General features: G+C 53.5%; 1 protein-coding gene across 1 annotated transcript; it reads left to right on the plus strand.

Moving 5' to 3' along the window:
- The first annotated feature begins 5269 nt into the window (after positions 1-5269).
- Positions 5270-13464, plus strand: VSIG10L2 (V-set and immunoglobulin domain containing 10 like 2). Its single transcript, XM_060105274.1, is given in 16 exon segments — positions 5270-5400; positions 7248-7290; positions 7546-7654; positions 7736-7845; positions 7848-8013; positions 8575-8814; positions 9238-9240; positions 9484-9565; positions 9567-9739; positions 11087-11133; positions 11135-11385; positions 11762-11860; positions 11862-12032; positions 12706-12830; positions 13045-13118; positions 13399-13464. Coding segments are annotated over 16 exon segments (1890 nt in total).
- The last annotated feature ends 1597 nt before the right edge of the window (positions 13465-15061 follow it).

Genomic DNA, 15061 nt, shown 5'->3' on the forward strand with positions numbered 1-15061 from the left:
CCATCTCCCCTTCGATTGCTGGCTCAGGCCTTGCTGACAGGTCAGGTCATATGTACCTGATCAGGAGGAGCTGGGGCCTGATGGATGAGAAATGGGACTTCCCATTTCAATAAAGTTTGTGCAGAATATTGGAAACAGCTGTGCGCCCTGGCGGGCAGTACCAGGGCCTGTGGGGACCTGGTGTTTGGAGGAGGAGGGTGGAGATGGGGGAGCACCAGGGCAAAAGTCTAAAGGGTGCTTTGCCACCCAAAGGCTGACAGAGCTAGTGAGCTTAGTTCGACGCCAGCCTGGAATCCTGGACTTTGAGGAGGGTGAGAGTGCTCTGGAACCACAGGACGCAGATCACGGCCAAGCAGATCTGGACCACCCAACAGATATTTATGTACACCCATTGCCATTTATTTCACAAATACCACACTGATTTCTCTGAAAGTTGCTTTTCTCACATAACCTCATGAAAATCCTTCTAATTTATTTTTTCTTAAATTGTGGTAAAATACACATAACATAAAAATTACCATCTTAACCATTTCTAAGTGTACCTTTCAATAGTGTTAAGTATTCACATTGCTGTGCATCCGACCTCCAGAACTTTTTCATCTTGCAAAACTGAAACTCTGTACCCCTTAAATAATTGCCCATCCCCGCTTCCACCCCAGCCATGGACAACCACCATCCTTTCTGTTTCTATGAGTGTGACTACTTTAGAGGTATCTAAAGTGGAATCATACAGCATTTGTCTTTGTGTAATTTATTCTTTTGAATAGCTGCATAACATTACAGTATATGGATATATGTGTATCACTCAACCATTACTAGTATGATGGGAAAACCCGCCACAAAAAATGCTATAAAGAATTTTTTGTGGGCTTCCCTGGTGGCGCAGTGGCTGGGAGTCCGCCTGTCGATGCAGGGGACGCAGGTTCGTGCCCCGGTCCAGGAGGATACCTCATGCTGCGGAGTGGCTGGGCCCGTGAGCCATGGCCGCTGAGCCTGCGTGTCCGGAGCCTGTGCTCCGCGGCGGGAGAGGCCACAGCAGTGAGAGGCCCGCATACTGCAAAAAAAAAAAAAAAAAAAAAAAAAAAGAATTTTTTGTATGCATAACCTTGCATACTGGAGTTTGCTGGGTTTTTTTTTCCCCCATAGGATAAACTGCCAGACACGACATGACTGGGTCAAGGAGATGCATATGTTTAGTTTTTATATATGTGACCAGATCCCTTTCTCAAAAATCCGTGGTAATTCACATACCTGCCAGCTGTGATCAAGAGTGTTTTCTCTCCCACATCTTCCCCAGCCCTTCCCCTTCTCCTTCCTCATTCTTTTTGTTATTCCAATAAATGTAAAGTGATGTCACACTTTAAAAATTTGCATCTTCTTGACTATTAATGACGTTGAGCATCTTTCCATAAATGTACTGACATTTTGTTTAGTCCATTTTCGACTAGGTCATTTCTCTTTCTTATTGTGTGTAGGAACTCTTTGTATATTATAGATGTTAACTCTTTATTAGTGGTAATTGAAATATTTTCTCCAGTCTATAATTTGTCTTTTGACTTTGTATATGTTATCTTTTATCCTTCTAAAATTTAAACATTTAAAATATTCCTCTATAGCTTCTGGACTTTCTGCTTTATTTAGAAAAATCTCCTCAAACCTTAGATTGTATAAATATTCTCCTAATTTTTCCTCATTAAATTGTTTTAAATATTTAAATTTTTAAAATATTGTTTAAAATTGTTTTAAATATTTCCTCATGAAATTGTTTAAATATAAAAACCAATATTTAAATTGTTTTAAATGTTTAAATTTAAATACATTTAAATCTTTCATCTATTTGAAACTTGGTTTTCATAACTCATGAGGTAGAGAGCTTAACCTTGTTTTGTTTTTTCAGACAGACAGCCAGTTGTGTCTATACAATTTATTAAATAAACTATCCTTTTCCCCTCTGGTTTGCAATACCACCTTTATCATATACTGTAATCCATATGTACTGGGATATATTTCTCGACTTGTTTCTATTACTGTCCCCTGGATCTATTTATCTTGTCCTTTACCTTTAATGTATTATTTGATCACAGAGATTTATAGTTAGTTTTCTTAAGGCCACTTTTACCTAAATATTTCTTCACTGATGTTGTTTTCATCTTTAACATTATACAAATTCTTTCCAGCTGTCAGAGCCTGTGAATGTCAGTAACTCTTCCAGGCAAGCCAGAGTAAGTCCAGGGAAGCCCATGTGCCCTTTCAGGAACCAACCAAGGCAGAGGCCAGATAGTGATATTAGATGAGCACCTACTATGTGCTCAGCCCCATTCTCTCCGCTAAAGCTGGGGCTGGAAGACCAGAACTTCCCGCCCCGCAGTGGCTAATACTTTGAGTCTTGCTTCTCACCTCCAGACCCATCCTCTGTCCACTGCTTTGCGATGCTGACTTTGGGCCCTGTGAGCCCCATTTCTGCTTTACCAACTGTTTCCTCGCAGATTCCCCAGTAGGAGTTGCTAAAGGGAGGTTGCAGGATGGAGGAAGAAGGGTGGGCATCCCTCGTGTCTGTGTGTTCCCCGTCAGCATCATCTCAACGACACTTCTTCACCCCAGGCCCACCCTGAAGCTGCAGCTGAATCCAGTTTGCAGTTTTTCCAACACTCGCAGATTCATCATCCACCACCCACCCCCACGTCCCTGCCCCAGAGACCCCACCCCCAGCTGGCAGGAGCCCCTTCCTCAGAGGTCTGGGCACAAGCCCAGGGGTCCTTGCTTCCTACTCAGAGCCTCCTCCTCAGAGGCCAGGGTCCCAGGCTCTGGGTCCCCCTCCTTGAAATGTCTAAGGTTCAGTGATTCCAGCCTCTTCCTTTGTTTTCCCAGCCCCAGCAGTTGCCACCTCCATGACACCTAAGCATTCTCTTGTGCTACTTAATTAGCAACTTTATACCCAGTTACCAATTCTTTATAGTAAGTTCTCTTCTCAACTGACTGATGGGCCTCTGTCTCCCATCTGGACCCTGACTGACACAGGTCAGAAAGAATTGAAGTTTTCTGGGGGCCGAGGGCCTGCTTTCTCTTGGCCAGCCTGCAAAGAGCTCCCCAGCCTCCTCCATTCCCAGAATTATTTGGCTGCCGGTTGCCAAGGAGATGGCTGACAATTTCCAGTTGCCAAGCCTCCCCCTGGAGCTCTACAGAGACATCCTGGAAACTCCCTCCTCCTTCCAGCTCCCCAGCCAGGGAACTCGGAGAATCAAGCCAGGCTGGGGAGCGGGGGACTGGGAAGGGGGGAGGAGGGAGTAGACCAGGCCTGCAGATGGAGATAGAGGCAAGAGTTTTCCTTGAGCCCTGGCTTCCTGCACAGACCTCGGTGCCTGGCCTGGCTCCCCCTCGGCCCTGTCCAGACAGACACCCACTGGGTCCAGCCAAGGCTGAATTCTCCAGCCAGGCCCTCAATCACAGAAAGCTGTCCTAACACTGTCACTCCAGACATGATAGAAGCCCCATTGCCAGCTGGAGCAGGGAAGGGCCTGGAACATCTACAGGGGAGGAACCTCAGCCTTGCCCAAGCTTTCCTCTAGTGGAGCAGCATTCAACACGCACTCAAACCTGGTGTCACGGCGCAGGCTGCAGGCTATTTCATAATAGAAATAACAGCAACACTAATGATAATAATAGCAGGCAGGTGGGTGTGAATCTCGCTCCACAAACTTATGTGTGCAAGAGTATCTGTTCCTTTATGTCATTAAAATCAAATAAAGTGGACTCCATACTGGAGCCCCTGCCCCTCCCAGGGTCCCACCAGAATCCTGGAGGTTTATGAGTTAAAACGGAGAAGCTTCGAACCTCGGGGCCCTACGGTTGCTGCTGACCTTGTTGCCCGAGCCTCCAGGGGGCTCTACACTTCTCTGCCTCACTGGGTCATGGGCCTGGCCTTCAGATTCATCCCGTCCCAGGGACCCAGGAACCTCTGACCTGTCCCCAGGTCGGGGAAATGTCCTGCTCTCCACTTTAAGTGCCTCCAAATGCTCTTTCCTTTCTCCTGCCCACCACTTCCACTGAGAACACCTAACACGACTTTTCAACGAGTTTAGGCTTTTACAAAAATAGGGAAATGCTAACTTTGGTGTCAAGCAGGTTTTGCATCCGCCCCGTAAAAATCCCTGAACCAGTATGGAACTAAAGACCTGGCTAAAGCTGCTTCATCGATTTTATTTTCACGGAGGTATTTTAAAGTAAAGGTACCATGACATCTCATCCCTGAGTATCTGAGTATTCATGAAAAAAAACAAATAGAAACATTGTCTTACATAAACACAAAACTATTACCACACATAACAAAATTAACAACAATTTTCTAACAGTAGCCTCCTTTCCTAGGGGAAAAACTGAGACTTGGAGTAAGTCACGTGTCTGCTGTCATCCAGCTAGTGGATGATGGAGCCGGGATCCGAGCGCTGATCTGATTCCAAGGTCCACTCTCGTTCCACCCCCTACTTCTGTACGGTGGTTTTATGCTTTTTGCAGACGTCTCCTACTTCACCACACAGCCAGCTCTTACAGCAACTCAGAGAAGCGGCTGGTGGGCATTACGACCACGCTGTTCATCCATCAGGAAACAGAGGCCCAGAGAAACGGGGTGTCCTGCCTACAGCGGCCCAGGAAGGGCTGTTTGTGGAAGGGCACCGAGAGTGGTCGAGCAGATGGAAGGAGGGCTCGTTACCGGGCAGAGCTGGCACAGGCACCAGGCCCCGAGGGGGCTCCACCTCTCCCGCCTCCCCTTCCTTCTCCCCCTGCTCTGCTGTTCTCCCTCTCTTCACCCCTCCATCTAGGGCCCCAGTCATTTCCTCTCCGGTCTCCAAGGAGCAGTGTACAAAGTGACTAAGCCGTGACCCCTGCTGGACCCTCTGTCCCTCCTGCCCCCCTCCCCGCTCCTCTCAGCTGTGAACACAGCGGGAGCCGTGTGGACTGCGGAGCCTCTGGCCCATTTCCTCTGCAGCCCTCAGCGCGTCTCCTGCTGGGGTCCCCAGGGGGAGCCTACGGTTGGCCTCCAACAAGACCCATGTGGACACACATGGAAAAGCCATTTATTTCCAGGATCATCTTCCTCTGCTCCAGCCCAGCTGTCCCCATCCTTCCACATTCTGCTCTTCCCAAGGCCTGGGGGTTCAGAATCAGGCCTGCAGGTTGGCTCAGAGAAGCAGAGATGTGAGTGCAAGACAGGAAGAGGCCGGGAATGAGAATCCCCTGGCCCCGAGTTTAACAAGGGTCACGGTCTGGCGCGATGCTGCCCATAGCGCCGCGGAGGTTCCTGGAAAGTGAAGCAGTGGCCGGAAACCTGGACAGTCGCTGCAGCCACAGCACTCCCTCGTCCAAGGATCGGGGGGGCCCACGGAGCTGCTGCGTCCTCTCAGAGTGCTGAGTTCTGTCCAGCCTTGCTCATGGGCCTGGGTGAGGGCCCAGCAAAGCAGTGGAGTCAACATGCCCTGGTACATGGTGGCCAGGAAATGTTCACTAGACTGATAAACAAAACCCGAACAGTACGTAACTGAGAAAGATTTTGAGTCTTCTTGTCAGAGAGAAGAGACTTAGCGGTGCTACGGACCCCTGGCCAGCTCAGAGGTGACACAGCTTCAGGTGGGTGGGGACAGAATGGAAGAGGCCCAAAGGCGGGGAGCCAAGTGAATGAAGGGAATGAAGCCGTCGGGGGAAAGAGCGGAGAGAATTTGAGCGCATTCGTGAAATGTGGACAGAAGTGCTCTCTCCTGGAGGGTGGAAAACACATGGCACATCCAGCACATGCCTGGCAATGGTTGGGAACTCAGATGACCATCCAGGTGGAGAAGAGGAAGGCTGGACATGCTGTTTCAAATATGATGAGTTTCATTTGGAAGAGGGATTTGAATAGTTTTGCAAAGTTTCATGGGAAGAACTCAACCCCTAGGACAGATGTGTCAGAAAAGCAGATTCCAGTTCAACCTAAACACAAAGAGGGCAAGAATGAGCATTGACTGAACGTGCACTGTGGACCATGGGCTTATGAGGTGCTGGATGTGTGTGGCTGCATCCTCTCTCTCTAATACCCTGAAGAGGTAGTTCTTATTATGCTCATTTTAAAGATGAGGACAATGAGGCTCAGAGCAGGCACGTTGCTTGCCCAGCGTCGTGCTGCTAGTACACTGCCCACTTAATGCTGGTCAAGGGGAGAGGCTGAAGGGCATGTGTCCCGAAGCCTGCAGTGGAGACTCCTGTGATGCGAGGGAGGTCCCAGTGACCCACTCGGAGCCTTCAGCCTGGTTCTCTAAAACTTCAGCTCAAACTAGCCAAGAGTCTGGGTCCTCAAGCACGTCCTTATGCCTCCTCTTTCCTAAGTTTAGCCGAGAGACCCCTGCAGGCTGACCCCTCATTTCTCCTGACTCACACTATCTCCTCTCCCTCCCTCCAGAATCTCCGAAAGCAATGAATGTGGGTGCTGATGGGAGCCCTTGGAAGCAGGTAGGCTGTGGATGGAGGCCCCACCATGAGGGTGGAGCTCATAGGGTCTGAGCAGGAGTGGGAGATGAGAAGTTGGGATGAGAAGTTGGGACCAAAACCTGAGAGCCTGCAGCTCTATCTGCTCCAGGGACTCGGCACTGAGCAAGCCCAGGGCAAAGCTTGGTAGCAGGTTATGCTGGCTTAGCTAACGCTCCTTGGAAAAGAAAGGAAGGGAGAAAGGGAGGCGCCAACCATATACAGCACAGTGCCTTGCTCTTCATAGATGCAAGATCACACGGTGATGAAGAGGCAACGCTGTGTTCTGAGCACTGTACTCTTTTGTCTCTCAAAAGTGAAGGACCGGGACCTCCCTGGTTGTGCAGTGGTTAAGAATCCTCCTGCCAATGCAGGGGGCACGGGTTCGATCCCTGGTCCGGGAGGATTCCACATGCCGCAGAGCAACTAAGCCTGTGCACCACAACTATTGAGCCTGCGCTCTAGAGCCTGCGAGCCACAACTACTAAGCCCGTGCGCCCAGAGCCCGTGCTCCACAACAGGAGAAGCCACCGCAATGAGAAGCCCACGCACCGCAACAAAGAGTAGCCTCCGCTCGCCGCAACTAGAGAAAGCCCGTGTGCAGCAATGAAGACCCAATGCAGCCAAAAATAAATAAATTTTTAATAAATAAGTTAATTACTTAAAAAAAAAAAACGTGAAGGACCCCCTCAGCTCATCTCTCCGGGGCCCTGAGCTCTGCCATTCCGGTCATGCCTCCTCTTCCTTTCCAGACAGGCTGCAGCTCTGCCCGGGATCCTGGCCTGGCAGAGCCAGGTGAACTGTATGTGCCAACTTCGCTGGGCCATGGGGGATTGGGGGTGGGCTGGGGGCTGAGATATCCGGTCAAACGTTATTCTGGGTGCGTCTGGAAGGGTTCCTCTGGATGAGCCTGGGCGCCCTGCCTCTTTTCTGGGTAGCCAGCTCTCGCCCAGCCCCCTACCCCAATTCAGCCCCTAGTCCCTCAGGGAAGCCCTCACGGTCACACCTGCCCTCCCGAGCTCCCCCAACCTGGGGTGCTCCCCTCCACAGACCCTGATCGCCTATATTGGCCTGTGCTGTTGGTCCCTGCACCCTGAGTTCCTGGGGACCTTCACACAGTACTCGATACGGTTGGTACGTAATACACGTTCACTGGATGGTGAGTGAATTCAGCAAAGACTATATGAGTGAATGAAGGAATGAAGGCTGGGAGGTGTGACAGGCCTTCCTTGCCCTCCAGGTGGTCCAGACAGTCCTGTGATCCCCGTGGAGCCGCTGGGCCTCAGTGAGGTGGGGTTTGGGGCCAGTGAAATGGAAGAGGTGACCCTGAGCTGCCTGGCTGCAGCCAGCCACCCCCCAGCCGCTATGTGTGGCTCCGTGACCACACTCAGGGCCACGCTGGACCCACCTACATCGTCGTCAGTGCCGGCTGCGCCCACACAGGCCTATACACCTGCCTGGCCCGCAGCAGCTGCCCGGACACCCGTGCACAGAGCAGCGGCCGGCGCACCATCTACTGTGAGTGTGTGCCGAGGGGCCGCTCCCAGCTGGAGCCCCCAGGGTCCTGTGCTCTGGCAGAGTCCAGGGGCCCTGGGGTGCAAGGTGAGGGGGAAGGAGGTCTGGGGAACTGGATGGAGCCGCAGAGTGGGGGGTCAGGGGGTGGGGGAGAGGCTAGGAAAACCGTGGGAAGAGGTGGGAAAAGGGGAAGACCCCATATAGACCCCTCCCCGAGGGATTCTTCCCATGGCCCTGGGGGCCGGACTGAGGCCAGAGAAGGGTGAAGCCAGTGAGGCAAAGTGGCTGGGGCAGAGCAGAGGACGGGAGGTGGGAGACTTCCCAGTGGGGCCTCCAGGGGGGCCTCTGGGATTCCTCAGGGACTCTGAACACCCGCCCCTCCCCCAGCCCCTGCCTTTGACCAGAGGTCTCAGCCTTTTCCTCACCGGCCCCTCAGAGGCATCGCTCTTTCCCCGCTCACCCACTTCTCCCTACTTCCTTTACCCTTGACACCTCTGGCCTCCAGGCTCCCAGCCAGGCCCGGGGGCTGCGGTGCACTGCCTTGGGGCCTGTTTCTCCACCCAGATGCCCCCGAGGGGCAGCCCTCCTGTACTGTACTCCCCACCCTTGGGGCACTGACTCTGGTCTGGTCTGCAGGGCTTCCGGCTGCCCAGCTGCAGTGGGACGGGCCCCGGGGAACTGGCCCTGCTGCCCTCAGCAATGTCGCCTGCAGTCACGCAGCCACCCAGCTCCCCAGCAGCAGTGTCTTCACCTGAACCAGCCGGCACCCAGCCCCGGCTCTGCCTGCCCTCTGCGGATCACGCCGTGTGAGTGCACGCAGGAAACAGCAGGGCTCTGCCATTCTAGGCAGAGGAGTGGGCAGGGGCCAGACCAGTGGGACCCTGGGATCCGGGGAGGGACTCCAGACCACAAGCTCCAGGACTTGCCGTGTAATGAGGAAGTCCCCACCTCCCAGCTTTTCTCTCCTCTCCAGCCCCGGTCTCCACCCACACTGTGCCCTGTCCTCAGTCCGGGCTTAGAGCCCTGCGACACCCTCCTTACCATCTCCCAGCCTCCAGGGAGGCGCTCATCGACCTTACCCTTTACTTCTACCACTCTATTATTGCATGTTGGTCTTGAAATATGCCTTTAGCTTTCTCTCTGCCTTGGAAACTCCTACCCGTCTACCAAGACCAAGTTTACATGTCATCCTGTCTTCAAAGTCCTCCTCCCTGAAGCCCCAGAGAGTTTGTCTTTCTACCTATACTCTAGCACTCATCAGATTGTATTGCAATTGTTTGCTTAGCATCTGTTCCCACTGCTTCCCTGGCACATGGTCGGCCCTCAATAAATGGCAAATGAATGAATGATTGAGTGACTGTGTACCTGGAGGAATGAGTGAGTGAAAGAGTAAATGAAGGAGGGAAGGATGGGTAGGCCTGCCGGCCATTCCTCCTCCTGTAGGGCCATGCCGAGCCGTTGTTCCCTACCTAGGGGAGCCCCTCTGGAGCCCCACCTGCTGGACCATGGCCACAATCAGAGACCAGTCCATCATGCTGAGCTGTGAGTGGCCTGGAGCCCCCTGCTGTGCCGAGCTGGCCTGACGGACGGCAGCCGACCTCGGGCACCAGCAGCCGCTCCTCGTTGGCCGTCCACATCCTCCAGGCCCAGGACGATCTGGCTGGCAGAGAGATCACGTGCCTGGGCACTCACCCACTCAGGGTCCCCAACGCCCTCTGCCGGCTCCAGCTAGGGATGGAGACTCGGTTCTGGGGCGGGGTGGGAGCAGCAGCCCTTTGGAATCAGGATGAGGGGCTCTGGGGGACAGCTGTGCTGGAATGCAAAGTAAGTCAAGACACTGTGTAACCTCACCTCCCAGGGACTCAAACTTTTTGATCCATACAATCAGGGGACTTGGTCTAGGTCTGTGTTGTCCAATAAAATTATAATGTGAGCCATATATATATATATATATAATTTAAAATTTTCTAGTAGCCACACTTAAAAAAGTAAAAAGAAACAGCGAAACATTGTATCTAGCTTGATATATCCAATATATTATCATTTCAACATGTAATAATAAAATTATTAATGAGATATTTTACATTCTTTTTTTTTCATGCTGTCTTCAAAATCTGGTGTGTGTATTTATAGTGACAGCACATCTCAGTGTGGACTGGCCACATTTCAAGTGCTAAATAGGCACATGTGTGTTTGGAGGGGGGAGCCATTACTGGACAACACCATCTAGACCATGAGGGAGTCTGTCACCCTCATTTGCATCAATTTGCATGAGAGGTGCCTGACTATATTCTTGACTTGCATTAGTGTTTCAGGTGCCAGAGGCCTCCCTCTGCCTCTCCCACTCCCTCTATTCGTTTTTGGTCTGATTTCTTTCTCTGTCTTCGTCTGGCCCTGGCAGTCCTATTTATTGCCAACTCAAGAAAAAAAGCATTAAATATTGAAGTAAAAATTTCAGAAAAGCAAGCAGCAGAACTGTCACATGGAACAATTCTCACAAAATGATTCGTATCTTGGTCTCCAAACGTTGGGTGACTAGCATGTTTTCAGGGAGGTCCACCACTCAAAATATTTCCTTCCCTTCTTACTCAGTCTCGGGACTGGAAATTCCATCATAGGAGATTCACGGACACCTGAAACCCTGGGTCTCTAGGAGTCAGTCCATAAAAACTGAGCACCCGCTATAGGCCCGGTCCTGTGCCCTGGTGGAGAGGTTGTGGGCCTTTAGGAGGAAGGAGGCCCTTTGCCATGTGCTAGGAGGAGGTGCTTAATGCAGAGGTGAATAGGGCAGGGGCCCCACCTGTAGGAGCTGCCCTGGGGTCCGGTGGGAGAGGAGCATCGAGGAACACAGCTGCTATCAGTAAAGCCTGGAGCAGGTGGTGACAGGAATTCGGCATAGAATGAGAGCCTGTAAGAGGAGGCAGACCGGGCCATGACAGGCTTCACTGTCAACCCCACAGGCCCCGTCTCCTCTGTCCCCACCATCCCCTCCACTGCCAGCCAGCACCTCACATCCAAGCCTCTCCACCAGCCCAGACACAGGGGGCACCTTCTAGCCTTACCCTCTCTGTCCCTGTGGAAGCCCCACAGCTGGCAGTGGCTGAGCCCTGGGTGTCAGTGCTGGGGGTGGGGAGACGCCTGGCTGGGATGTGCCCTCCTGGGGGGCACGCAACCTGCCCAGCTCCTCTGACTGGGACCCCAGCAACGGCAGGTGGAGCCAGGCACTTCGGGGTTCATGCTACACCCTGAGGGTGCCCAGCTGCGCCTGAGTGTCCGGGATGCCCACCCAGCACGCCACAGTGGCACCTACCAGTGCAAGGCCGGAAATGCCTTGGGCAACAGCAGTCGGAGCGTCCTGCTGTAGGTGCTGAGTGGGTGGGGGGTGGCATGTGTGTGGAGAGGGGGATGGAGAACCTCCAGCCATTGCCCTTTAGGTGGAAAGGCACAGGGATTCCCTGCTCCAAAACTTGGAGGCGTTATCTTTCTCAGACACAGGGCCTCAAAAAGCACAAGCCCCACGTGACCGTGAATCGGATGCACTCGAGTTCAGGCAAACAGAACGCCACGCACTCAGAGTAATCTCCTGTTCCTCCATTTATAGACGAGGAAATTGAGGCCAGTGTGTAAGTCTAGGGTAACACAGACTAAAACTTCACGGAAGCGGTCAGCGCCACAACCCCGACCCGCACGTCACCAGCTTTTCTCAACAAAACCTTAATAAGCATGCGCGCGCGCACATGATTGTTGGTAGGCGCGCGCACGCCGTCAGCCGCCTGACCTACGGGAGACGCCAGAGCGAGGTGCAGCTGCCGTGGGCCGTCCAAGGCCCGGGGACACGCAGGGCATCTCTTTCCTGGGGCTTGGGAGACCGCAGCTGGTGACATCGAGCCAGAGAGCAGGGGCCGGCGGCCGCGGGGCTTGGACCCGGGGGTCCTCTATGCCTTCCACGTCCTGGCTCTGAATCACCGCACAGCTGGACACCCCTCTGAGGTGAAGACACCAGGTACCGTAAGGCTAGCGCCGTGGAGCAACCCAGCTTTGCTCCACCGAACCGAACCCGGGGGCATCTTCCCGTCCCCACGGCATCCCCGACTCTGTGCCTTCGCTTCCTTCCCCCTGAGTCCCTCCACCCCCAGCCTCTGTCCTCTCCTGCACCCTCCCCTCAGGTGACCCCCACTGCTGTGTCTCCCCTCCGTCCCCTCCCAGGGAGGTTCTGGAGGCCCAAGCCTAGGGGTGGGAGCCACAGTCCGCTTGAATCAGAAGAAATAGGGAAAGGGGAGGTGCCGGTGCTGGTGATTAAATAAGGATGGGGCCCGACTCTGTGCCTCAGTCTCACCTCCTGGGACAGAGGTGGGCTCTTGGCTTCCTGCTGCTCTTTCTCCATTCTGGGAATTCCCTACGTTACGGCATCCTTTCCTTCGACCCCAGGCTGCCGAGATCACTGGCTTGCTGCCTCCCGTGCCAGATATAGGGGACTTGGCTGGGGACTCAAAACCTCAATACAGGCACGCAGAGCATCTCTTTCCCGGGGAGAGACCTGGTCTCCGGATTCTGTGCGTCAAGGCTTGCTCTTGATCACCCACCTCAGGTGGAGGGGGAGCCGGATGAGCAGGGCACAGCCTGCTTGGTACCCTATAAGCCACTGTTGCCAAGTTCAGCAGCGGCTCTAAACCTGTCCCGTGCAACCCCTCCTAGCGGACGCCCCCCCTTCAGCGCCTATCCTGCAGTGCTGGATGCGGCAGGCACAGGAATGGTCGTGGCAACGGTGACCTCTCTGCTGGTGTTCCAGTATGCTGCCCGGCACCTGGACACCTTCCCCTGTGAGTGGGAAGCTCAAGGGCAGGGTTGCTTGACCCTGTAAGGTGGCCCCATAAGATGTAGACTCCCCTGGGCAAGGAATCTAGGCTCTTCCTTAGTTGTGACCTCTCCCCAATGCTAGATGCCCATCAGGGCTCCAACCCCCAACCTCGGGCATCTAGGGCTACCCCCTTCTGGGTTCCCGAGTCTCAGGGAACGGGGGGTTATTCTCCCAAGACCTGTGTTGGTTGCTCAAGAAATGCACCTCTTCCTTTTCTTCCTACCGGCCTTGGGCGGTTGCCTGTTCCCAGGTGAGTATGGAAGCCCAGTCATTCTGGAGGTCAGGAAGTCTGGGAGAGTGTAATTGTCACTAACTTTACTCTCACACTTCACCCTCAGGGAGCAAAGTCACCAATATCAGGGTTCAAGGGGTGGCCCCGAGGCAGTGACAGGTAAGCTCGATTTTATCCCCAAAGCCAGGAAACAGTCCTGAGTTTCATGCGTGATGCTCAGTGTCTCTTGTCCTCTGGGAACAATCTGGGGCACCCCCAGGGCATCCCTCTCTCCTTTGCTTGTGTCTGTGCTTTGTAGGCACTGAACCACTACCCACCACCCCAGGTTCGCATCCTGCACAAGAATCCACGGAGGCTCCAGTAAACGTCACCATCACAGTGAGTGCCACACCGTGAGGCCTCAAGGGGAAGGTGCCAACGCACTTAGGGGAGAAGGTGGGGATGGGAACATCCCCTCGGTCATACTGAGTGTTAAAGCCAAGGTAGCTAAGACCCCAGCTAGCCCTTCCCACTGAATATCTGGCTTTTACAGCCAGCACGAGGCTCAACTGCAGGGCCTCTAAATGACTTGATTATGAGACAAGTCCTGGCCCAGCTTGTGGGAGACAGAGGTGGAAAGACGAGGAAGACACATGATTGGGGAGAAGACCAACTGGCTGTCCGAGGGCAAGTGAGAACCACGGTGCCGGGAACAGTGTCTGGTGCCGTAGGAGCAGGCTGCCTGCTTCCACACCAAGTCTGTGAACTGAGAAATCCCTCAATAAATCACACGTGATGCTCTCACCATTGGAGGATTATTCCGATTGCAGCTCCCACAGGGAAAGGCTGACCTGGCTTCAGCTGGGCCCCGGGTTTCCCTACTGGGAGGAGGCTAGGAGATGGGAAGCAAGATCTGCAGGCATGTGTGCCCTTCATTCAACTCTAGCAAGAGATGTGCTCGGGCTTCCCTGGTGGCGCAGTGGTTGAGAGTCCGCCTGCCGATGCAGGGGACACAGGTTCGTGCCCCGATCCCGGAGGATCCCACATGCCGTGGAGTGGCTAGGCCCGTGAGCCATGGCCGCTGAGCCTGCGCGTCCGGAGCCTGTGCTCCGCAACGGGAGAGGCCACAACAGTGAGAGGCCCGCGTACCGCAAAAAAAAAAAAAAAGAGAGAGATGTGCTCGTCTAGTTCGTTCCACATTCCAAGTTCCTTCCCCAAGAACACGAGCTTCTACTATAGGACCAGCTGAATCAGGGCTGGTAGCAGAGCCAGGTGCCCAGGGCCTTTGTCTCCCTTTCACCTTTCATGTAGGAACAGCACCGAGCCTGTCACAGTCAAAGGGCCTCACAGTGGCTAGACCCCGTAGTCCGTGCCAACAAGAAGGGACAGGGTTCTTGCCACCAGGCTTGGGGAGCTGGCTGAGAGGGGACCCGGGCAAGCCAAAGTCACACTCTGTCAGCCGCCAGCATGACTCACTGACTCCAAGCGTGTGTGTCTGACATCTGGGTGAAACACAAACGCATGCTTGTTCCACTGCCTGGAAGAGTCAGCAGGGCTGCCTCCGTGGGGGACTCAGATGAGAAGAAACAGCGAGACAGCCAAGGGGTGATCCTGCCAGGAATCAGGAAAGTGGCGCCTGAGAGGAGATGGAAAACTGACAGAAACTAAGTTCTCCTTAGGTTCTCACAGATCCAGACTTTATTAGAAGAGGGGTTTCAGGTTCCCTCACAGCTCTCAGGACGGGGGCTGAGGTTCAAGGAAGGCTCTTTTAAATCTGGGGAATACAACAGAACAAGGCGGCCCCACCCCATGCAAAAGTCCCCCTTGGCTTTCTGGTCTAAGCAGCCCAGACACTTTGAGTTTTTCAGGGCAGTAAAGCAAAGCTGCTTCTTGAGACTAAATTTCTACCCTGGGGTTCATAGCGACATGGCTCTAGGTAAATGGTAAAAATAGGTGAGGTCTCAGAAGGGACCCCTCTCCCT

Source organism: Mesoplodon densirostris, chromosome 7 (genome assembly GCF_025265405.1).
Source record: "Mesoplodon densirostris isolate mMesDen1 chromosome 7, mMesDen1 primary haplotype, whole genome shotgun sequence".
NCBI lineage: Eukaryota > Metazoa > Chordata > Mammalia > Artiodactyla > Ziphiidae > Mesoplodon > Mesoplodon densirostris.